The following is a 23,908-nucleotide window of genomic DNA, read 5'->3' as shown; positions in this document are numbered from 1 at the left end:
CTGCCTTCGGCTGGTTGATTTCAAAAAATTCCACTGGGAAAACGGTTATGTCCCTGTGGAGATGGCAGTATTGAGTCAGTGGCTCATGTGCTTCTGTCTTGCACTCTTTATAAAGATTTGAGGAGTGAGGTTCTTACCCCTCTACTATTGTCCATGCTGGGTCCCTCAGCCATTGCTATTGTGTCCTTACTTTTAGAAGATCAGGATGATCAGGTGACAGCAAAAACTGCAAGGTTTTTAGCGGGGGCAATCAGAATAAAATCTAATATTTGATTGTTGCTATAAACCCCAAAATATATTTTCTAAGTTTTTACCTCTATCTTCAGTACATCTCATTTTATTGCTATGGCTAGTGGCTGACGCAAATGAAGATTCCATCTATCTGACCTCTGCGCTTTAATCGGGAGAAAAGCTGCGTTCGCAGAGCTCACCGACCCTCAGGTTTCCAAGGTCTCCCGCGCCCTCGGAGGATGTCTGTGGCGCTCTTCCCAAGTTCAAGTGCAAGGCTGAAGTGCGCCTTTAAGGGGCAGGAGCGCGCGGGGGCCAGCCTACTAGAGGGAGGAGGAGGAAGCTGCTGTAGGTTTGCGCTCTTTGAGCCGGCGGCTCACTTTGGCGTCCTCGCAGCGCTTGCCGGGGCGGCCATGTGGGTGTACGCGCTCGTGGGCGCGCTCCTCCTCCTGGGCATTTGGAGAGCTCTGGGCACCCGCAGCGCCTCTTCCAACCCTTTCCGGGCAGATTCCAGGCGGCCGCCCGCGCCTCTGGTGACCGACAAAGATGCGCGCAAGAAGATCCTCAAGCAAGGTAGCCACCGGCCAGCCGCGGCGGGGGGCGCTGCCAGGCTGGCAAAGGGAGCCCCCCGAAACGGAGCTGCTGGGTGGGGGGTCAAGCGGCGCGTGAACGATGCCCAATGCTGGTGGGCGGCGCGGGAGTTCTGAACTGCACTCGCCGTGCCAGCCTATGCATGTTTACTCCAGAGTAAAGTCCGCGTTTACTCTCGCGTAAGTCTTGCAGGCTAAGAGAAGGACTCCTGCTGGTTTCTGTTGCTTAGTGCCCTGTTGGGTTCAGTTCTTGCTTTGCGTGCCAAATTTCATCAATCTGGGCATTCCAGGTTAGAGGTGCAAAAAGTCCTTCTCTGCTGCCCCTTGCTCTTCTGGGCTCTGACTACTGCAAACTTCTCCCCTTTTCCAGGCCTAGCCAGGAATTTTTGTCACCAGGGTCAGGCCTTTTGTTGGGGGGAGGGGAGCAGAACCTCAGTTAGCTATGCATTTTTATTGATTTTTGTTGATGGGGGGAAGCTGACCCTCCCTGCCCCCGCTTGGCTGCCCCCGCATCCCCATGTCTCACTTTGACCTTAACTCTGCCCAACACTTTTCCCCACAAGCACCCCCCTTCACTCCTCTTCAGTGGCGTAGCATGGGTTGTCAGCACCCGGGGCAAGGCAAGTAATTTGTGCCCCCTAACCCGTGGGCAGAGAGCTGCGAGTGCGAGCGCCCCCCCCAGATGTTGTGCCCGGTGCGGCCGGCCCCCCCTGCACCCCCCACGCTACGCCACTGCTCCTATTATCATCTGACACCCTTCCTTAAATCCTTAGACTGACATCCTGTCTTGTCTCAAATCCCACACATGTTTCCAGTCCCTGTAGGTCACAGGCCTCCCTTGGTCTGCTTTACATGAGCTCCTGGACCTTTGCTCTCCCAGTTTGTCAGCACCCTCCACTTTCCAAAGGTTTCCTGGCCTTCCAAGCGTGCCAGGGACTCTCCCGGACTCCCACCACGGTGTTCGGGTACAACTTAAGGGGTGGGAGCACTCTGGAGCTGGCCTTTAGGGTGGAGGAAGTAGCAGCATCCCTGCTAGTGCCTTCAACAGCCAAGCTCCAAACCTCTGCAGCACTTCAGGGATTAAAAGGGTGGGTGGTCCTGCTCCCCTCCTCCTTGCCATTTTCTACAGCTTTCAACACTCAGAGCACTCAGAGGCCCAATTTGGCCAGGCTTCCCCTGCCTTGCAGTCAATGTCATCATTTCCTGCTGGTGGTGGTGGCCAAGGTCCTTTGCTTATACAACCATCACCCCAGTCAGCCGATTGCTGAACTCTTGCCCAACCCTGTTCATACCACAAAGGAGAATGATATCAGACTGATGCCAGGTGATTGACAGATGGATAGCCCTGCCTAGCTGTCAATAATCCCTGAGGTTTGGGGGAGGTCAGGCTCTTGTCTGCAGTCTGAATCTGGCCCATCTCCTGCCCTGTCCCGTGCCCTCCAGTTTAGAAGAACTAATTGCATTGACCCCAGAGTTCAGTTTACTGTCAGTTTGTTTTACTGAGGCAAAAAAATGCGCACCAAGCACAAAATACCCCATGCGTTCAACTGTGTGCTAAGTGAGCACAAAGAGAGAGAGCTTTTAATGAATGGGCTGGTGCTGTGCTGTTTTTATTGTAATTATCTGTATGTTTTTAATAGTTTTATTTTTAGCTCTATGAAAATTTAATTGTATTTAATTATTGGGGGGTTTTCCTATGCTTTCAGCTGTTCTTATTTTTATCTGTATGCCGCCTTGTGTCCCTGTCAGGGGAAAAGGAGGGGTATAATTAAAGTTATAATTATAATATACATTATACACGTACTGACATATGGATGTTGAGCTCTTTCATGCCATGAGTGGCCCTGGTTGGCCTCGTGTGGAAGATATGTAGGGCCCTTCTCGTGGTTGCCAAATGACACAGCCAGCAGATGTGTGTCTAGTCCGTACGTTGGCATCAGGCGCCAACTCCAAGCCCCACTTATCTGGCCCTCAGAATTCTCCCCAGTCCTTGCTTTGCACCTCAAGGGATTTTGCCTTGCTGGAATATGTCCTGGGAGTCTTAGAATGCTTCCTGCTTGTTCTGGGTGGAGGGTGGAGAAAGGGAGGAGGAAATGTGGCCCTCAGGCTGAAAAATGTTCTCCACCTTGGATTAGTGTGATGTAGAAATCAGACGAAATGGAGGCAGTGAGAGATTTTACTTTCTTGGGCTCCATGATCACTGCAGATGGTGACAGCAGTCACGAAATTAAAAGACGCCTGCTTCTTGGGAGGAAAGCAATGACAAACCTAGACAACATCTTAAAAAGCAGAGACATCACCTTGCCAACAAAGGTCCGTATAGTTAAAGCTATGGTTTTCCCAGTAGTGATGTATGGAAGTGAGAGCTGGACCATAAAGAAGGCTGATCGCCAAAGAATTGATGCTTTTGAATTATGGTGTTGGAGGAGACTCTTGAGAGTCCCATGGACTGCAAGAAGATCAAACCTCTCCATTCTTAAGGAAATCAGCCCTGAGTGCTCACTGGAAGGACAGATCCTGAAGCTGAGGCTCCAATACTTTGGCCACCTCATGAGAAGAGAAAAGACTCTGGAAAAGACCCTGATGTTGAGAAAGATGGAGGACACAAGGAGAAGGGGATGACAGAGGATGATATGGTTGGACAGTGTTCTAAAAGCTACCAGCATGAGTTTGACCAAACTGCGGGAGGCAGTGGAAGAGTCGGAAACGACTAAACAACAACAAGAAATCAGAAATCAATGGCTGTGTAGTTCTCTCCCAAACAGTGGACTAGCTACCATTCTTAAGCAGCTGCCTAAACAGGAATGAGGAAGGGAAGGCCTTCATTTTATATAATCAGGTTAAATTAACTGCAGCTAGTGCCTTGTAAAACCGACATGATGTGCCGCAGGTGGTTTTTACCTTTTGGTTGTCACTTCAAATTAATGGAAATACAGCCAGCAGGCAAGGCGTGTAGAACTCAGATTTGGATCAATCATGCATATATAAAAGCTAAACGCTTCTTTACCAGAGTCATCGGTTCTCACTCTTTGTCAGCTGGTGCATAAGGGCTGCGTCTAACAATCAAGTCAAGATAGGGGGCAAAATTATGAGCTCCTTGGTGCCTTTCTTTTTAAGATAATTTTGTACATTGCACAACTTTCAGGAGGGGGGAATCTTGCAATATTTCCAGCTCATCTAGGGTATTTTTGCTTTTGAAACAAATCTTTTTTTTAAAAAAATGTGAACAATAGGAAGCTGTCATGGGCAGAATCAGACCAGTGCTACATCTAGTTCAGTACAGTCGTACCTTGGAAGTCGAACAGAATCCATTTTGGAAGTCCTTTCAACTTCCGAAACATTCAAGCACTGCTTCTGATTTTCTTATGGTTTCTTCACTGCCTCCAAGCTGTTTGCAAAAACCTGCTGCATCTGCAACAGTTACCTGAGCAGGGCCTCTTCTGCTACAGCATAGGAACTAGCCTATCTACAATGATGCCGTAGGGAACAGGAGTTGTTCATGCCTTTTGTTTCTCTTTCCCCTCCAGGCTTCTCCAAGGAGAAAGTTCCTGGCAGTCTGGATGCCATTGTCATTGGAAGTGGTTATGGGGGCCTCGCAGCGGCCGTGATGCTCTCTAAAGCTGGGAAGCGCGTGCTGGTCTTGGAGCAGCATGGGAAGGCAGGGGGCTGCTGCCACACCTTCAACGAGAAAGGTTTCGAGTTTGATGTTGGTAAGGTGTCCTAGTCAGGCTGGACATGGGCTGCAGCAGTTATATATATATCCTTGGACTTGTAATGAGAACTAAATCTTGCTTGTATTCCCAGTACGTTTCCGAGCACAATTCAAAGTGTTGGTGCTGACCTTTAAAGCCCTAAACGGCCTTGGCTCAGTATCCCTGAAGGAGCGTCTCCACCCCCATCGTTCAGACACTGAGGTCCAGCTCCAAGGGTCTTCTGGCAGTTCCCTCCCTGCGAGAAGTGAGGTTACAGGGAACCAGGCAGGGCCTTCTTGGTAGTGGCGCCCCTCCTTGCAGAATGCCCTCCCATCTGATGTTAAGGAAATAAACAACTATCTGACATTTAGAAAACATCTGAAGGCAGCCCTGTTTAGGGAAGTTTTTAATGTTTGATGTTTTAATATTCTGTTGGGAGCCACCCAGAGTGGCTGGGGAAACCCAGCCAGATAGGCGGGGTATAAATAAATTATTATTATTATTATTATTATTATTATTATTATTATTATTATTATTTGCATTGGCTTTATATGACTCCTAAATGGAACCAGTACACTGCATTTTGCACCAGTTGATATCCCCAAATCATCTTCAAGGAAGGCCCCATTGCAGCAGTCAAATCAGGAGCTTACCAGAGCATGAAGTACAGTAGGACTGGTATTTTATTAAGCTAGTTCATTTTATTTATTTAACAAAAGGTATATGCCGTATAATCTCTAAGCAGCTTAGAGAAATCTCTCATCCAAATACCAAGTCCAGTTTAGTATACCCTTCCCAGATCCTAAAATTTAGGAGCTAACCTGTTGCTATTGGTCTTTCACTATAACACTTGGTGGGTTGTCTTACAGGGATCCATTACATAGGGCGAATGCAAGAGAATTCTTCCCAGCGCATGATTATTGACCAGCTCACGGACGGGCAGCTCCAATGGGCCGAGATGGACTCTCCCTTTGATACGGTTATCCTGGGAGATCCCGACAACTGCAAGAGGTATTACCTATACAGTGGGAAGAAGAAATATACCGAAGGCCTAAAGAAACAGTTTCCTGGTGAAGAAGCTAATATTGATAGATTTGTGACACTGATAAAGGTAAGCCTCTTAAAAGTGGTTCTGCTGAAAGGCCCCTTAAACTGGCTATCGAGTCTTAATTGGTTTACATTAATAAGGGGTTTTTTTAACCAAAAAACCCCAGTTTAAATGTATATACTATATAATTAATTAAATCTATCCTTTATTAGGCATAGCAAACCACACATTATCAGACACCGTATACAATTTGTGCAAAATACGAGCTCAACTTAACAAGGTTTGTCCCAGTAAGATCTTTAACTCCAGAAAAAATCAATTTGCATAAATAATACAATACAACATTATCACATCACCAATCAATTAAGAACCACTAGATTTCCTTATAATGGCCCAGTCTTTCTATATGGACAGCACTCAAAATTTCAGCCACTATTAAAGTAATTTGATCATTCCTGTCCGAGAGCAGGTCCCGAACCGTTGGTATCATAGAATTGAGCCTATTGTGTTGTAAGGCCTATAATAATTGTCTTCTGGCATAAATGCCAAAATCACAAGAAAAGAAAATGCGCTCCAAAGTATCAGGTTCCTGTTTACTACATTTGCAGAGACGCTCTGATTCTGGGAGAGCTAAGTATCTTCCTCTTACTATCTTCGAGGGAAACATATTAAATCTGGCTAACATAAACAGCCTGCACAATTCATGATTCTTCAGATTTGTCATGTCTCCCTTTTGAAAATCTCTACACAAAGGGAGATTGAAATAGAGAGGAGAGCAAGTGCTGTGCTTTGCAACCTCAAGAGTGGAGAGAACACTTTTTTCTGTAAGATTCTTCCTGATAATTTCCCAAATATCTTTGGAGTCTGGGTGGCGCTGTGGGTAAAAGCCTCAGCGCCTAGGGCTTGCCGATCGAAAGGTTGGCGGCTCGAATCCCCGCGGCGGGATGCGCTCCTGTCGTTCGGTCCCAGCGCCTGCCAACCTAGCAGTTCGAAAGCACCCCCGGGTGCAAGTAGATAAATAGGGACCACTTACTGGCGGGAAGGTAAACGGCGTTTCCGTGTGCTGCGCTGGCTCGCCAGATGCAGCTTTGTCACGCTGGCCACGTGACCCGGAAGTGTCTCCGGACAGCGCTGGCCCCCGGCCTCTTAAGTGAGATGGGCGCACAACCCCAGAGTCTGTCAAGACTGGCCCGTTCGGGCAGGGGTACCTTTACCTTTTACCTTATCTTTGGAGTCAGAATTTTCAGTTAGATTAAGCCCTACCGAGTTCAAATTTCTCCTACAAATCAATGATAAATTGTAAATTATATTATATGCTATATAAATGTAGTACATTTCATCCAAGTTGCTCAAGGCAGTGCACACGGTTCTCCCCTCCCCTTTTTATCCTCAGAACAAGCCTGTTTGGTAGGCTGGGCTGAGAGACAGCGAGTGTACCTAAAACCACCCAGTCAGCTATGTCACTTTGCTGTTTTGCTCTACAGCCACTTCCTTGTGCTTAGCAGAACAAAATGCCAAAATTCTCAGTCCTTGTACTTGTAACACTGATGTCGTCATCTTTTAAAAAGATTTTTTATTCAGTTTTTTAACAATTTAACAGTTTGTAACACTTTTGCATTCTCAATCTAGATAACATAGAAACAAATAAGAAACATTTATGATCGAAATATTATAATAGTACAGTGGTACCTCAGTTTTCGAACGTACAGTGGTGCCTCGCAAGACGAAATTAATTCGTTCCGCGAGTTTTGTCGTCTTGCGATTTTTTTCGTCTTGCGAAGCACGGTGTCGGGAAAGTTTTGGAAAAGCTTCAAAAATCACCAAAGTCTTCAAAAACCTCAAAAAAGGCTACCACACCGCATGCTATGAGTTGCTCCTCGAAGTCAAGTCGCAACTGTATTAACGGTGTTAAGAAAAAGGAAACAAACTTGCAAGATGTTTCCGTCTTGCGAAGCAAGCCCATAGGGAAAATCGTCTTGTGAAGCAGCTCAAAAAACAAAAAACCCTTTTGTCTAGCGAGTTTTTTGTCTTGCGAGGCATTCGTCTTGTGAGGTACCACTGTAATCCGTTCCGGAAGACCGTTCAAGTTCTGAAACGTTCAAAAACCGAAAACTTAGGAGCTGACAGCTAGGCCTCAGGACTTTGCACTCAGCAGAAGTCCTGTGGCATGTTAGACATCCAAAGCGTCTTTGTATTGGCAATAAGTTATATGAAATCGAAATACGGAATAGACGGGAGGTTGGGTCTTTAGTGTTAAGACCAATTTATGTCTTACTGTTTGTTAAGAAAATTCTGTGTGTAATTTGGTATTTGTGTTTTCTCTTTTTTTATAAAAAGGCATCTTTGTAAACGGAAGCATTTACTCTGGGTTTACGGCGTTGGTAAACTGAAATGTTTGTCAATGGAGATGTTCAAAAACCGAGGTACCACTGTATAGCTATTTAGTTCACATCAAGAAAAGAAAACATAAAAGGGAGAAAGCAGGGAAGGGGGAAAACAAGAAGAGAGATGAAAGATCTGTTTGTTGAAAATCAGACAACATTTCTTATGTATGTTCGTTAACATTAAGATGGAGGTCTTCTGCTGCCTCTTTGAGATTTGTGCCTCACTGTTTTTCCTTCTTTCTCTGCCCCTCCACCTTGCAGAAAACTGCTAGAGGGAGCACCTACATGGGGATTCTGAAAATGCTCCCGATGCCCTTGGTCTGGTTTGTGAACCGCACTGGCCTGCTGGCCTGGATCTCTCCTTTCTTTAGAATGTCAGTCAAAAGCCTTTCAGAAGTGGTGGCTGAGTTGACAACAAATGCAGACCTGAGAGCAGTCTTCAGTTATATCTTCCCTACCTATGGTAAGCGATGCCCTCCCCTGCCATCTGATAGGAGCATACATTACATAAGGACCGTCCCTTTGCCCTTTCTAAGGAGGCATAAAGGAGCCTTTCCTAGTTTGATCTGGTCGATTAAACTTATAACTTCGGTAATGGAGACAGGAGGCCACTCATCTACGAGAGTAAAAGTGGCATGATCCTGACTATCAGGTGGGATACAGTCATCAAAGGTTCTCAGGCAGGGTGGAAGGAGAAAGAACTTGCTCACGTGAAGACCACCTGGTGGAAACCCTCACACATATGGTTCTTAATTGTAAACTATATGCTGATCTCCTTCAGCAATTTCTAGATCAACTCTGCATCCCCAAATGGAAACCAGAGTTGGAGATCACACATTTTCTATTACTGGGGAATGATCAGGAGCTCACCAAGTTAGTGGCTAAATATCTCTATTTGGTTTTTGTTGTCAAAATACACTGCAGATGTCTGATCTCCCTGGAGACCTAGAGATGTGACCATAGACTGCTCTGCCTCCTTTCTTTTAGCAAATGTTTTGTGCCACTGGGGAAGTGGTAATTCTGTATTGATTTGTTTTGGATGTTTGGATGTGATGCCAATAAAAGGTTTGATGATGATGATGATAAAGGAGCCTCTTCTATGTGTGGGTGGAACTAGACAATGAAGAGAATATCAGCACAGCAGCCGCTGATATCAAGAGTCTGGGGTCTCCTCCTTGCCCTTGTACCGTCCAGTAAAAATCAAAAGTGATACTTGCCGTTGTGTTGAGTTTCCCTGGGCCTACAAATGACAGCCTATGGAGTGTAGAAGAGGGGGAGAAGCTTAGCAACCTCCTGTCATATGTTGACATTGACCCTATGTCACCAGCAGAGATGGGACAAAGAGACACAAGGCTTCTGCTTTCAGTGGCAGCCGTGTGTAATGAACATGGGAAGCTAGTTCATCAAGCTCAGTATTGTCTCACTGTTGGTGCCTCTCCAAGATCTCAGGCAAAGGTCTTTGACTTCACCTTCTGTCTGATCCTTATTTTAACCAGGGTGCAGGCTGGGGGTTAAACTTAGGACCTTCTGTATGCATGCAAAGCATGTGCTCTGTCAATCCACTCTTGATGGATTCAAAGAACCCCTGGATTTAGCTTACACAGGATGAGATGAAATGGAAAACAGTTTATTCTGGGAGATCCTGACAACTGCAGGTTTGATTGTTTGGTTGCAACTGTTTGTTTGTTTGTTTGTTTGTTTGTTTGTTTGTTTGATTGATTGATTGCAACTGTTTGATTTAGCAAACAGGATGAGACGAAGTGGATTATATAAATGTTCATGCAAGTTAGGTAAGGTAAAGGTACCCCTGCCCGTACGGGCCAGTCGTGTCCGACTCTAGGGTTGTGCGCCCATCTCACTTAAGAGGCCGGGGGCCAGCACTGTCCGCAGACACTTCCGGGTCACGTGGCCAGCGTGACGAAGCTTCTCTGGCGAGCCAGCACCAGCGCAGCACACAGAAACGCCGTTACTTGCAATTTATTGCTGAGATGGAATAGTAACCAGCTTAAGACCTTGACATATGCAAAGATGAGCAAAACATTGTGATTAATGGAAGCTACGAAGAGCACAGTAGCTGTTGAAGCCATAACATGCTTGGTTTCGTTTTGAGAAAGATGCTAATAGGAAATAAGTTTTCTGATATGAGACCTCTTCTGGCATTCGGAGAATAGATATGTGCAGGAAAGCTGTATGCAAAGAAATCTTTTTCATCTTTTGTTTACAGTTTCAGCTCTTTGCTTCGTCTTACAGGGGTGATTCCTGCAGAGTGCAGCTTCCCTTTGCACGCCATCCTTGTCGATCACTTTTTGGAAGGTGCCTGGTACCCTCAGGGAGGTTCCAGTGAAATTGCATTTCACTCCATCCCCATCATTGAACGCGCCGGAGGGGCTGTCCTCACCAAAGCACCTGTGCAGAGCATCTTAGTGAACTCGCAAGGAAAAGCCTGCGGTGAGTTGCTGACTGGATAGAGCTCTCTGTAAGAGTCATCGTGATATGTGGCTAAGGTACCAGGCTTATAAGTCAAGCTCCTGGTTCAAATATAGACTCTGCCATGAATTAGCTCAATTATCTCAGGTAAGCTTCTCAGCCTTGTACCCTCCCCATTTCCGACATGGGGATAATGCTGATCTGTCCTACAAGGTTATTATTGTAAGGATTATAACAAGGTGATATTATGATATGAATGCTAATGTGCTATATAAATATGCGTTTAAGTCTTAATAATGTTATCTGTTCTCTCCAAGCGCTTAGCATAGATAGACCCACTTTGCAAGTAACACTAAGCCCCATATTCCTCAAATGCAGAGCTGTTTCTCTTCTGCTGCAGTTCAGCTTCCAACAACAACAACAAATTATTCATCTTGCTGTGTAATATGGTGAAATTTTACGTAATTAATTGCAAAATTAATTTCGTATGGATTGCGTTATTCCACACCATTTATTTCAGTGCCAAGAAAACTCCGCAAATGGGGAAAGGGGAAGAAGAGACTCTTAGCTTCCTAAGAACTAAGGGGATAAAGGATCCTGCCAAAGCTCTTCCCACCCACATTAAACTTCCTTAAAGACATATAAGCGGCTTACCTGCTTAAACCCTCCCTTTTAATTACACTGACCCTCCCGTGCTGGTGGAAATAATATCTGTATTTTTTATAAATATCCTCCAGCGTGCAATACATCTACAAAATATGGCTGATAACATGACTTGCCTTGCAAGGATGCTGTAAGAATTAATGGAAACCCTTGCAACATTGAGGGCCAACCCCCCAAAAAACCTTTTTAAAAAGTACCTCCTTACCCATCAGTTTCTAGCTTCTACCTATAAATGGTCATTTGTTGAGACTTCCCTGTGACCAGCGGAAAACAATTCCTCCTTTTTTCTTGTTTAGAGAAATCTAAAAGAAATGTTTTATGGACTATATACATTTTTGCCTCTTTCAGGTGTAAGCGTAAAGCAAGGTCAAGATCTTGTTAACGTCTATGCTCCTGTTGTGATTTCTGATGCTGGCATCTTTAACACCTACGAACAGCTCCTGCCAAAGGAATTGCGGGCTTTGCCAGGTAAGAGGGCACAGGACAATTTGTGCTTCCACTATTGTAGATGTATGATGAACTTGTAATTGTGTGTGTGTGTGTGTGTGTGTGTGTGAGAGAGAGAGAGAGAGAGAGAGAGCATAAAATGTAGACTTCTTTGCCAGTTTTCATACCACAGGGTGGGTACACACACACACACACACACACACACACAAAGAGTTTTGTAATTCCAGCATTATACTGCCAGTAACTTCAATTTGCCTTTGTGGGTTTTGTATCGTTTTTTAGAAAGACCACATATCCTAAAGACGTAAGAGATCAACATATACAATCCTCAACTAATTGTGTCCTGTGATTCAACTGCTAGGAGGAGCTTGCATTTGTGTGTGTGTGTGTTCTTAGCACTGAATTTAGCATAGCTGGTAAATGTTGCTTTCCCATAGTAGACTTTTGTTGTTGTTGGGCTCGTATCAGCCCCAGACAGCTAGGGATAATGGGAGTAGTGATTTACCATCTGGAGGGCCGCTCTTAAAACAATACGTCATTCTTGCCTGTCTTCTCAAGCCTTTTGTTTCTTCCATCCTCTTTTATACTATACAGTGGTACCTCAGGTTATATATGCTTCAAGTTGCAGACTCTGCTAACCCAGAAATAATACCTGGGGTTAAGAACTTTGCTTCAGGATAAGAACAGAAATCGCGTGGCGACAGCGGGAGGCCCCATTAGCTAACGTGGTGCTTCAGGTTAAGAACAGTTTCAGGTTAAGAACAGACCTCTGGAACGAATTAAGTACGTAACCCGAGGTACCACTGTACTGTAAGCCTAGGGGTTGCTTGACTTAAGACTGTTGTTTTCCTCCAGTTTTCCAGTCTAAAACAGCTGTTGCTTGGATTTGTAACTCTGCTTCCCTTGTCCCACTTCCTCCCTCCGTACATCCCTCTCTTCCTCTTTGGGCAGGTGTTCAGAAACAGATCTCTATGATAGATCATGGCGTCGGAGGATTCTGTGTCTTCATAGGGCTGAAAGGTTCCAAGGAAGAACTGGGATTGGAAGCCAAAAACTACTACATCTACCCTCACAACAACCTCAATGAAGCGTAAGTTGCAGCAGCTGAAAACTCCATTGGTTTGCAGTGGTTTGGTTTGGTTTTCTAAAAACGGCAATACAAGTTAATCCAGCAGGGCTCTTCTTAAAGTAAGTTGTGTTCAGAGGGCAAATGGGTGAAGAATAGCAGCCAGAAGTTCAAGGCATGAAATCTTAGTGCACCAATTCAAATTAGAACTTGTCAGTAAAGGTAAAGGTACCCCTGACCGTTAGGTCCAGTCGCGAATGACTCTGGAGTTGCAGCGCTCATCTCGCTCTATAGGCCGAGGGAGCCGGCGTTTGTCTGCAGACAACTTCCGGGTCATGTGGCCAGCATGACTAAGCTGCTTCTGGCGAACCAGAGCAGCACACGGAAACACCGTTTACCTTCTCGCCAGAGTGGTACCTATTTATCTACTTGCACTTGACATGCTTTCGAATTGCTAGGTTGGCAGGAGCAGGGACTGAACAACGGGAGCTCACCGCGTTGTGGGGATTCGAACCGCCGACCTTCTGATCGGCAAGCCCTAGGCTCTGTAGTTTAAACCACAGCGCCATGTCCATTTAGTTTCTTTAGCTGCTGTACCCACAGCCCCTTCTCTTTGTTCTTACATGTAGATAAAGCGCTGAAAACAACCTTGTACATTGGCCCTGAACTCAAGTGTGCAAAATACACATGAGTGTATTTGGGTTGGGTGCATATGAATTTAATGTTCACATCTTTTTCTACTGGCTCAACCAAACTTTTTTCTTTTTCTTAAAAAACTTAAAAAAGGAAAAAAAACAACTGACCAGGAATACAGTGGTACCTCGGGTTAAGTACTTAATTCATTCCGGAGGTCCGTTCTTAACCTGAAACTGTTCTTAACCTGAAGCACCACATTAGCTAATGGGGCCTCCTGCTGCTGCCGTGCCGCCGGAGCCCAATTTCTGTACTTATCCTGAAGCAAAGTTCTTAACTTGAAGCACTATTTTTGGGTTAGCGGAGTCTGTAACCTGAAGTGTATGTAACCTGAAGTGTATGTAACCTGAGGTACCACTGTATTGAGAACTACAATCTGTTCACAGGTGAACGTTTTGGATCTTGGTGCAGAACGTGGCTCAGATCAGCACAATGGATTTGGCCTTTACCTCAGGAAAGATTGTGGTCAGGGCTTGAAAAGAGACACTGGCAACTAAAAGTTTTGGCCTAGCTAGCCAAAAATCATAGATATCAGAAACTATGCCACCTTTAAAAAGGTAAAGATACCCCTGCCCGTACGGGCCAGTCTTGACAGACTCTGGGGTTTTGCGCCCATCTCACTCAAGAGGCTGGGGGCCAGCGCTGTCCGGAGACACTTCCGGGTCACGTGGCCAGCGTGACGAAGCTGCTCTGGCGAGCCAGCGCAGCACATGGAAACGCCGTTTACCTTCCCGCCAGTAAGCGGTCCCTATTTATCTACTTGCACCCGGGGGTGCTTTCAAACTGCTAGGTTGGCAGGCGCTGGGACCGAGCAACGGGAGCACACCCCGCCGCAGGGATTCGAACCGCCGACCTTTCGATTGGCAAGCCGATATATTTATTTATTCCTCCAGCCTTAAAATAGATGGTAAGATAAACTAGACTAACACAGTGAAAGAAATGAATGCATGTAATGGGAAAATGCAGAAATAATTATACACACACACACAATAATACAAAAGTGACACTTTAATTAAAGTTTTATGAATCAAAGCTCAGGCAAAGTTTTCCTTCTTGATAGGTTCACTTCTTACATTAATTCTTCAAGAGAAACTGCTCCAGAAAAGATTCCTTTCCTGTATATTGGATCCTCGTCAGCAAAGGACCCCCTGTGGGAAAAGAGATTCCCAGGTATTTGAACAAGTGGCGCAACTTTCTTCTTTTTTAAAAGGGATGAGGGGAAAAGGGAGAAGATTTGGGAATATGGGGCTCCAGGAAGGCAAGTTGTAGCCCTTGGCTTAATTTCATGCATGTGACCAGGAGGGAGGAAAAGGTAATAATAGTAATAATCTATTACTTATACCCTGCCCATCTGGCTGGGCCCCCCAGCCACTCTGGGCAGCTCCCAACAGAATATTAAAAACACGACAAAACATCAAACATTAAAAACTTCCCTAAACAGGGCTGCCTTCAGATGTCTTCTAAAAGTCAGATAGTTGTTCATTTCCTACGGTTGAAGGGATGATAGAAATAAACAGGGGGAAAAGAGATGTCCTTCCCGGTTTGGATTCTGTTCCTGCTCACCGCTGTGGCCCTGAGGGAATGTGGACCTCAGCATAAAAACAGTTTCCGGCCCCTAATAGAAGACCGGCCTGCTGGATATCTGGCCAATGGTCCATCTAATCCAGCATCCTCTTCTCACAGTGACCACTCAGATGCCCATGGGAAACTTGCAAGCAGGACATGAGCACAACAGTGCTCTTCCCATCTGGTATTCCCAGCAATTGGCATTTGGGGGCATTTACGGGACTGCCTCTCCTGGTATGCCCTGCAAGGACCTTAAGGTCCATGAATAATCATAGTTTAGAGGTCCCGGGCCCTAAGGAAGTCAGATTATCCTCCACCAGGGCCAGGGCCTTCTCAGTGATGGCTCCGACCTGGTGGAATGCTCTGTCCCATGAGACCAGGGCCCTGCAGGATTTAACTTCCTTCCGCTGGGCCTGTAAGACAGAGCTATTCCGCCTGGCTTTCAATAGCCTGATCTTTTATTCTCCTTCCTTCCCTCCCCCTCCCCTTTTTATGAAGATTACCTGCTCTGGGATCCCACAGCGAATTCTCCCCTGGTCTCCTCGCTGGCCCAAATAGGACTAATTTAGCCAGGTAGCCCTGGTGATCATCTAATGTTTATTGGGTGGATTTCCCCCCTAAATTGATTTTTGAATTTATTGTTATTCACGTTTTATACGGTATTTTATGCTGTTTTTTGTTGCATCAATTAAGTGTTTTAAATCTGTTGTTAGCTGCCCTGAGCCCGGTTTTCAGAACCGGGAAGGGTGGGGTATAAATAAAAAATTATTATTATTATTGTTATTATTATTTATTATCATGCCTCTCAGCCACGGAAGTAGAGCACAGCCGTCATGGCTAGCAGCTGTGGCTGGCCTTCTCCTCGATGAATTTGTCTGAACCTCATTTAAAGCCGTCCAAGTTGGTAGCCATGGCTGCTTACTGTGGGAGGAATTTGCATCATTTAACTGTGCCCTGTGTGACTTTCTTTTTATCCATCCTGTTTTGCTTCGGTCTGGCTTTGACCCAGGATGGTGGGCGTATGAGGCAGAGACATGGTCATGAATGAGCTGGAGGTCAGATTATCAGATCAAGGAAACGAGAGCTGATAGCAGGAGGCCTGCTCAAGGACAGGCTGGAGGCACTGGCGGAGGAAGGGGTGGGGGGTGGGTGCGGTCCGCCCCGTGTGTCATACCTGAAGGGGGGTGACATCGCCGCCCCCTGGGATGCTAGCCCCGCTCCCGCAGATGGCTAGCCCATAGCTGTCAACTTACAGATTTGAAAATAAGGGACCAGCAGCCTCGAAAATAAGGGATCAGCAGCCAAAGTAAGGGATTTTCAGGGCACAGGTATGTTCAACTTCTGAGCCCCTCCGAGCCAAAGGCAGAAAGCCCAGCCAGCAGCCAAACGAAGCCTCAAGCGGTGGTTCCCACAGCGCAGCAGCCCGGAAAAGGGGATGCAGCAAGGAAAACCACCGGGAAGCGCTTAGCAAAGGCGAGTCCCCAGGCAACGCGGCCGATTTGATCAGCACAAGGCATGCAAGCTCCACCCCCCAGTCGTTCTTAGACTCCTTATTGGGTGAGCAACGCAGCCAAGCAACTCAGTTGGAGCCTCCCTCCTCACTGGCTGGCAGGGAGGGAGGGAGGGAGGGAGGGAGGGAGAGGAGCTGCTTCCTTCCCGGGAAATTTAAGGGACATCATCAATAAGGCACAGCAGCGGGACACGGCGCTGGGATAAGGGACTTTCCCGCCAAATAAGGGACAGTTGACAGCTATGGGCTAGCCCCACCCCTGTGCACCGCTCCGGGTGCCGGAGCAGCTAGCTCCACCTCTGGCTGGAGGTCAGGCAGATACTGGACATAGCTGTCAACCTTCCCTTTTTTGCGGGAAATTCCCTTATTCCAGCGCCGTTTCCCTCTGCTTCCCGCTGCTATCCCGGATTGTTAGATATCCCGTAGACTGTCCCCAGGATAGGTGAGGCTGCTGATCCCTTATTTTCAAATCTGAAAGTTGACAGCTATGATACTGGACTGGATCACTGCAGCAGCATAAAGAGACAGAGTCTGCATTATTACTCAAAGGGGGAAATTACTCAAACTACCAGCCTAGAGGAGAGTGGCTCTGTAAGCTTTCAGAATATTTAGAATTAGCCAAATTGACAGATATAATAAGACAAAAACCCGAAAGTGAAGTGAAAAAGGAATGGGAGTGTCTAATTGAATACCTTAAAAGCCAAGGTTCGAGGACAGAAATCTGGCCGAGTCTGGAATAACCTTGTGAAGTGAAAGGATAAGAAAGAGGGATTTATATCTGGATGCTAGGATAGAGATGATAAGGAAAACAGGAAGACACAATGAGAGGTAAAGGAGGTGCTGTGGGATTGGTGGAAGTCAATGTTTGTTTTTCTTTTTAGTTTTATATTATTAACATGTAATATATGGATTTGTGTTTTTGTTTTTGTTTTTTTAATGTTGGTTTCTGTGTACTGTTATTTTTTGATATTTTTTATGTTGTTGTTGTGTGGAAAATACTAATAAAATTTATAATTTAAAAAATTTAAAATAACAAAAAACAAACTACCATCCTAGAAGAAAGGTTTTTGTAGGGCCTGCTTCCAACAGTCAAGAAGTAAGTTTCTGCACGTGCCGTAGAGGAAGTGAGGGGCAGATGGGCCTCAGCCTGAGAAGGTAACCCATCTAGGAGAAGGAAGACTCTGATCCTAAACTTCCATTGCCTTGTGGAAGAAGAAAAGGCTAAACCCTATACAAATTCAGAGTCGAGTCCCTAAGGCGGTTGGGTGGCGCCTTGGATGCCTCCTTAAGCTGGTGCCAAACATATTAATAAATAAATAATAATAAAATTTTATTTATATCCCGCCCTCCCCAGCTGAAGCCGGGCTCAGAGTGGCCAACAACAATAAAAGTAACACAGCATTCTAAAACCAATTCATTTTAAAATCAATTCAAAATCAAATTAATGGTAACCATTGGGCTAGAGTTCTGTGAGGATTACCAAAGGAGGGGGGTCAGGCTGTGCCTTGGCCAAAGGCCTGGTGGAACAGCTCTGTCTTGCAGGCCCTGCGGAAAGATGTCAAGTCCCACAGGGCCCTAGTCTCTTGTGACAGAGTCTTCCACCAGATTGGGGCCACAGCCAAAAAAGCCCTGGCTCTGGTTCAGGCCAGCCTAACCTCCATGTGGCCTGGGACCTCCAAGATGTTTTTGTTTGAAGCTCTGCTTTCCTTTGGACCACATCAGTGAGGCTGAGAAAGGGGGTCTTATCCTCTGGGCAGCCCAGGAACTCCATATACATACTGGGAAAATCACTTTGGTGCTGCTGAGGGAGCTTTGTGACTTCGCCCTGGATGAAAACTCTGTTGTTTTTCAAGACAGATGGATTCCAAGAACTGTTTCCTCTTCAAAGAGCTGTAACAGCTGCTGAGAGCATTCAGGCCAGTTCTGCAACCTAGAGGGCAGCCTTGCTGTACGCAGCCTGGCTGTGCCTGTGGTAGAAGAGGCATGATGCCACAGGAAACCCCAGCATGAGTCATATCCTCACTTGACACCTTACAAATCTGTGCATATAGGATTGTGAGATGCCCCTTTGTGACAACTACATCGCTAATGAATGTCTTCATATCCCTTTCATTATAGGCAAGTCCACTCTAATTGTCCTGACAGCTGCAAAGTATGAATGGTTTGAGGAATGGAAGGAAGAAAAGGTTTCTAAGAGAGGAGCGGTGTATGAGGCCTTCAAAAACAGTTTTGTGGACAACATAATGGACACGGTTTTGAAGGTTTACCCTCAAATAAAAGATCAGGTAAGACCACTTTTAGTGTGTCAGCAAATGATTCTTATTCTTGTACAAGAATGGTGTCTTCTCTACCTCTTGATGTAGAAGAGAGAGACCCTAATCCAACGCCAACATCAGCCTTTAAAGGTAAAGGGACCCCTGACTATTAGGTCCGGTCGTGGCCAACTCTGGGGTTGCAGCACTCATCTCACTTTATTGGCCGAGGGAGCCAGCGTACAGCTTCCAGGTCATATGGCCAGCATAACTAAGCCGCTTCTGGCGAACCAGAGCAGCGCGTGGAAATGCCGTTTACCTTCCCGCCAGAGCGGTGCCTAGTTATCTACTTGCACTTCAATGTGCTTTCAAACTGCTAGGTTGGCAGGAGCAGGGACCGAGCAATGGGAGCTCACCCTGTTGCGGGGATTCGAACCGAACCGCCGACCTTCTGATCGGCAAGTCCTAGGCTCTGTGGTTTAACCCACAGCGCCACCCGTGTCCCCTTAAACATCGGCTTTTATAATTTCACATAAGCCGCTCAAAACCCCGTTCCCTCCCAGCTTGCCCCACCTTTTATGCAGACATTATATCCCAGTCATAATGTTTGCTAAGCAACCTTGTACTTTATTTCTTTGTGGTTTCCATTCCCGTAAGCCGCCTTTTTATCTTACAGTTAGCAAGCTCTACTTTGATGCTAGGATGCAGGTGCCACTGTGGACTAAACCACTGAGCCTCTTGGGTCGGTGGTTCAAATCCCTGCGACGGAGTGAGCTCCTGTTGCTCTGTCCCAGCTCCTGCCAGCCTAGCAGTTCGAAAGCACGCCAGCGCAAGTAGATAAATAGGTACCACTGCAGCGGGAAGGTAAATGGCGTTTCTCTGCACTCTGGTTTCTGTCACAGAGTTCCAGTTGTGCCAGAAGCGGTTTAGTCCTGCCGGCCACATGACCCAGAAAGCTGTCTGCAGACAAACGCTGGCTCCCTCAGCCTGAAGTGAAATGAGCTCCGCACCCCATAGTCACCTTTGACTGGACTTAACCATTATGGGGTCTTTTATCTTACCTATTACCTTACTTTGATGCTGTTTCTCATCCTGGGTATGAACTTTGCTTCACACATAGCTTAACCACATCTTCTTCCACTGCCTTGTGGTTACAAGAGTTCCCGTTATTGTCTGGAACATTTTCTGTGGTTATTTCGTGGTCAAAAAAGGAAACTAACTCATGTTGCAACCAGCGGCATTGGTTTGACTTTCCTCCTCTCCAACCACCACCACACATTCTTTTCATAAGCAAGAAGTAAACTGAACTCTGCTTCAGTCCTGCTGACCACTTATTTGATGTTTCGCTGGTTACGTGTTCGTTCAGGTCAAAATAACCCTTTTAAAGCCTTGAAACAGTTTGAGACCAGCCTGCCCAGGACCTTTGTTCCACTTTGGAGTTCAGGTCCACCACTGCCTGAGATAAATGAGAGGCCCTTAGCAGTTGTGGTACCCAGGATCTTGAGAGAAGTACACCTGGCCCCTTTGCTTCCTGCTTCTAGGCAGAGAGTGAAAGTTTGGTTTAAGTGGCTTTTTTCAGAATCTTGGTTTTATTGCGTATTCCGTTACTGGTTTTAAACAGATGTTAGATTTGCTAGCTTGCTTGTCTTTAGGCTGAATTTTGCTTCCTATAATCCTGGTTTTTATGCAAGGTAGCTTTTATTTTATTTTGTCATTCACTTTCTGTAATGTACAGCCCTTCTGCCAAGGCAATCATAGTTGAATATACTAAATAAATAAACGAACCTTATGAAAGGCAAGTAGGACCTGCAACCAAGAGTTGCCATGTAGAGTGTTCAAAGTCAGGGTGCTGGCCAGCAAGCTTTGGCTGGCTGCTCCGTTCCACTTCCCCACCCCAGTATTCAGTTTGCATTCTACAGGCCCTGAGCACTCATTCCTTCCTCCTAACGCTGCCTTCTTCTTTTGGGGGGGCGGGTCATCCTGCAAACCTTTTAAAAATAATTTTAAATATTTTATTAAGGTGATTTCAGTTAAAAGAAATAAAGTGATACAGAAAACAAAGAAGGAAAAGCAAGAGGGAGAAAAACTACAACAAAGATACATATAAAAATGAAAATAAACACACACAGAAAGCAATATACGATATTCCCATACATTCTTGTATAAATTGGCATAGTGACATTGTCTTAGTGCTTATGTAAATGTTAACAGCCTAATACATTTTGTATAAATTCATTCCAAATGTGATCGCATTTATCCCTACAGAGTTCCCCCAAGCCTGCTGTCGCCTGCTCTTGTACGGTGATGGTACCATTTTGGCTATGTAAGGGTCAATGTTCAGAGAATGAGTTTAGTGTATACAGTGGTACCTCGGGTTAAGAACTTAATTCGTTCTGGAGGTCCATTCTTAACCTGAAACTGTTCTTAACCTGAGGTACCACTTTAGCTAATGGGTCCTCCCGCTGCCACAGCACGATTTCTGTTCTCATCCTGAAGCAAAGTTCTTAACCCGAGGTACTATTTCTGGGTTAGCGAAGTCTGTAACCTGAAGCGTCTGTAACCTGAAGCGTCTGTAACCTGAGGTACCACTGTAGTATGGATCAGGGATGAAGAATCTCTGCCCTCCATCAGCTACGGCCAATGGCCAGCAATGATGCGAGAGTTGGCATCCAGTAATATCCACAAGGTCAAAGGTTCTATTATGTAGATTAGGACTCTTCCAGAAACATGGCGTTGGTTTCTTCTCCTTCCACAGGGCAAATAGTTCTTGTAGTCCAATGGAGATGGAGGAGTACCTTTTCTATTTTTTGTCTGATGAGGTGAAAATGAATTAGCAGTAATAATGCTCCCTGGACATTTGATCTTTCTCTGTTCAGATTGCGTGTGTCTCTGCAGGAACTCCTCTCACCAATAAGCACTACATAGCTTCTCCGCGAGGAGAGATGTATGGCATGAACCACAGTATGGCTCGCTTCCAGCCGGACTTCATGGCAACAGTACGACCTCAGACCCCTGTCCCAAACCTCTACCTTACAGGTAAATGCTACCTTCTCACTTTTTCCAGTGTACCGCAACTGTTGGCCGTTACAATGACTCTTATTTCTTTCAACCTGCCTCATCTCGAGGGCATAGAATAGATAACTTTTCCGCACTGGGCCTGTGTTCAAGATTTGGGGATCTTGTTGCTGATTGGTGAGGAAAATAAGGCAGCAAAAGTGAAATTCTAAAACAAGAAAGAACAGTGTTGCTGTTTTTTTCAGTGGGATGAACACAACACAGGAGCACAAAAACTACATTAGTGGGGTATGCATTGGGGAGTGAGTGGGCCAGCAGAGAAGGAATAGTTTCCTAAGTGGGTCTTGGCATTTGAGCATTCTCTTTCCAGTTCCTTACACTTGCCCCAATTCCTGAGGCTTTTGGGGTTTGGTTGGACAAATGGACACAGATAACTTTATCATTATTATTTATCATTTTCAATTTTACAATATCTGCACAAATCAAGACAAACCAATGATACATTGCACATCGACTCCGTTATATAATTTTCCACCGTTATATAATTTTATTGGGCCCACCCAATATTTTATTCAAGTGGGCACCCCTGCCCTCCACTAGTATATGTACCTTCCCCCAGTGGGTTGTGGGCACACAGCCAGAGACTGCATCTGTGTGGAAACTTCATCGGCTGCTTCCTTTTCAATAGGGGACAGTCATTCAGGAGAACATTCTAGGGGCCAGTCTAGGGCAGGGGTCAGCAAACTTTTTCAGCAGGAGGCCGGTCCACTGTCCCTCAGACATTTGGGGGGGCCTGACTATACTGGGGGGGACGAATTCCTATGCCCCACAAATAACCCAGAGATGCATTTTAAATAAAAGCACACATTCTACTCATGTAAAAACACGCTGATCCCCAGACCGCCCATGGGCCAGATTTGGAAGGTGATTTGGCTGGATCTGGCCCCCGGGCCTTAGTTTGCCTACCCATGGTCTAGGGGACAGTCATTCGGGAGAGGCTGGGGAAGCCCTTGGCCCTTCACTTGACTGACCTGCCTCTTCTTCTGACCCATCCTGGGCTCCACCCTCCAGCTCTGAATCTTCCTCTGCCTCTGATTCTTGCCAGCTGGCTGGTACAGGTCCCTGCAAACCACTGCCCAGCCCTTTCCTGAGTCAGCGTCTAGCCAGTCCCTGACATCTGGTTACACAAGTGCCTTTTTGTAGCCCCGTGATGCTCTCCCAAGCGGAAAGTATGTACATTCCAGGCTGTTGACAAGGGGATGTGATGAACAAGAGGACAGACCGAGCAGAGACTGACAAGTGGCAGTGATGTCTTTGTTTTCTCCTAGGCCAGGATGTGCTTTTAGCTGGTTTCGCAGGAGCCCTTCACGGAGCCATTCTCTGCGCTTCCGCTGTCCTGGGACGTAATCTCTACATCGACTTGATGTGCCTTGGCAAGAAAATCAAAGCCAGCGATGCCGAAAAGAAAAACTAAAGCTTCGGTCTCTACCACACAAATGAGATTTGCCCCTGCCTCCTGCCTTATTGGTGATCTGAAAGCTGCCTGCTTTTCTACGTTCTTCATGTCTCCAGCAGGGGACGCTAACTGGTGCCAAAACTATATGCCTTGGTGCTTTTGCGTGCCGAGGTCCCAAGCCACCCTTAAATAAATTCACACTTCACACAGGAATTTTGCTTAATGTTTTTGGCATAATTTTGGCCACAACTTTATTAAAATACAAAATATGAGTGGTTGCTTAGGCATTGGTTGCGACTATCTGTACCCGCCCATCCACAAGCCTGCAAAGTCAGTAAGGAAAAACATTTTTGGGGAGTAAATGGAGCTGGGTGCCAGACCCTCACCTCTCCCCAAATGCTCCCAGGGGCTCTTGCGTGGCCCTAGCCCCCTTGACAGGGATGCAGACAAAAGCATGGTGAGCCCCTGGATTCCTTTAACGGAATACCCTTGCTGCTGCAGCCTTGGAGGGACAGGCACAGCCAATCCATACCCCTCCACTAACCAATAGAGGAAGCTCAATGCTGCACGCAGGGAATATATAACCTAAGGCTGTCAATCAATAATTGGCAACATCAAACTCTCCCCAACAACCAGAGGAGCCCAGTCACAACGGTGGCCATCCAAACTAACCCGCCCAGCAACAGAGAGGTGTCTTGTTAACCCCACCACAACTCATGCTCTCCGTGAAGGAGAACACGCTTTATTGCGCTCCTTTCCAGTGCTTGAGTTTTTGTATTGGTATGGAGAAAATGAGCTGCTTCACCCATGCAAACCGCATGTATACCAAAAAGAGGCACAAACTGGATGGCACATTTAGATAACACACATA

The 23,908-nt window shown here is 46.0% G+C and overlaps 1 protein-coding gene across 2 annotated transcripts; it reads left to right on the top strand.

Moving 5' to 3' along the window:
* Window positions 1-470: 470 nt before the first annotated feature.
* LOC114585480 (all-trans-retinol 13,14-reductase-like) lies at window positions 471-23,250 on the top strand. 2 transcript variants are annotated; one of them, XR_013390804.1, is made up of 11 exons: window positions 471-801; window positions 4,346-4,528; window positions 5,380-5,621; window positions 8,204-8,405; window positions 10,193-10,390; window positions 11,381-11,500; window positions 12,431-12,569; window positions 14,299-14,408; window positions 18,433-18,599; window positions 21,462-21,602; window positions 22,910-23,050. XR_013390804.1 is itself a non-coding variant. In XM_028708198.2 (11 exons), exons 1-11 carry the CDS (start codon window positions 471-473, stop codon window positions 23,053-23,055), a joined length of 1,998 nt encoding a protein of 665 aa, XP_028564031.2. In that variant the 3' UTR covers window positions 23,056-23,250. The 2 variants fall into 2 exon arrangements, 1 of the variants encoding a protein (XP_028564031.2); XM_028708198.2 differs by having other exon boundaries at window positions 21,443-21,602; window positions 22,910-23,250.
* Window positions 23,251-23,908: the final 658 nt, after the last annotated feature.

Source organism: Podarcis muralis, chromosome 15 (genome assembly GCF_964188315.1).
Source record: "Podarcis muralis chromosome 15, rPodMur119.hap1.1, whole genome shotgun sequence".
Lineage (NCBI taxonomy): Eukaryota > Metazoa > Chordata > Lepidosauria > Squamata > Lacertidae > Podarcis > Podarcis muralis.
This window is presented reverse-complemented; position numbering and strand designations above follow the sequence as displayed.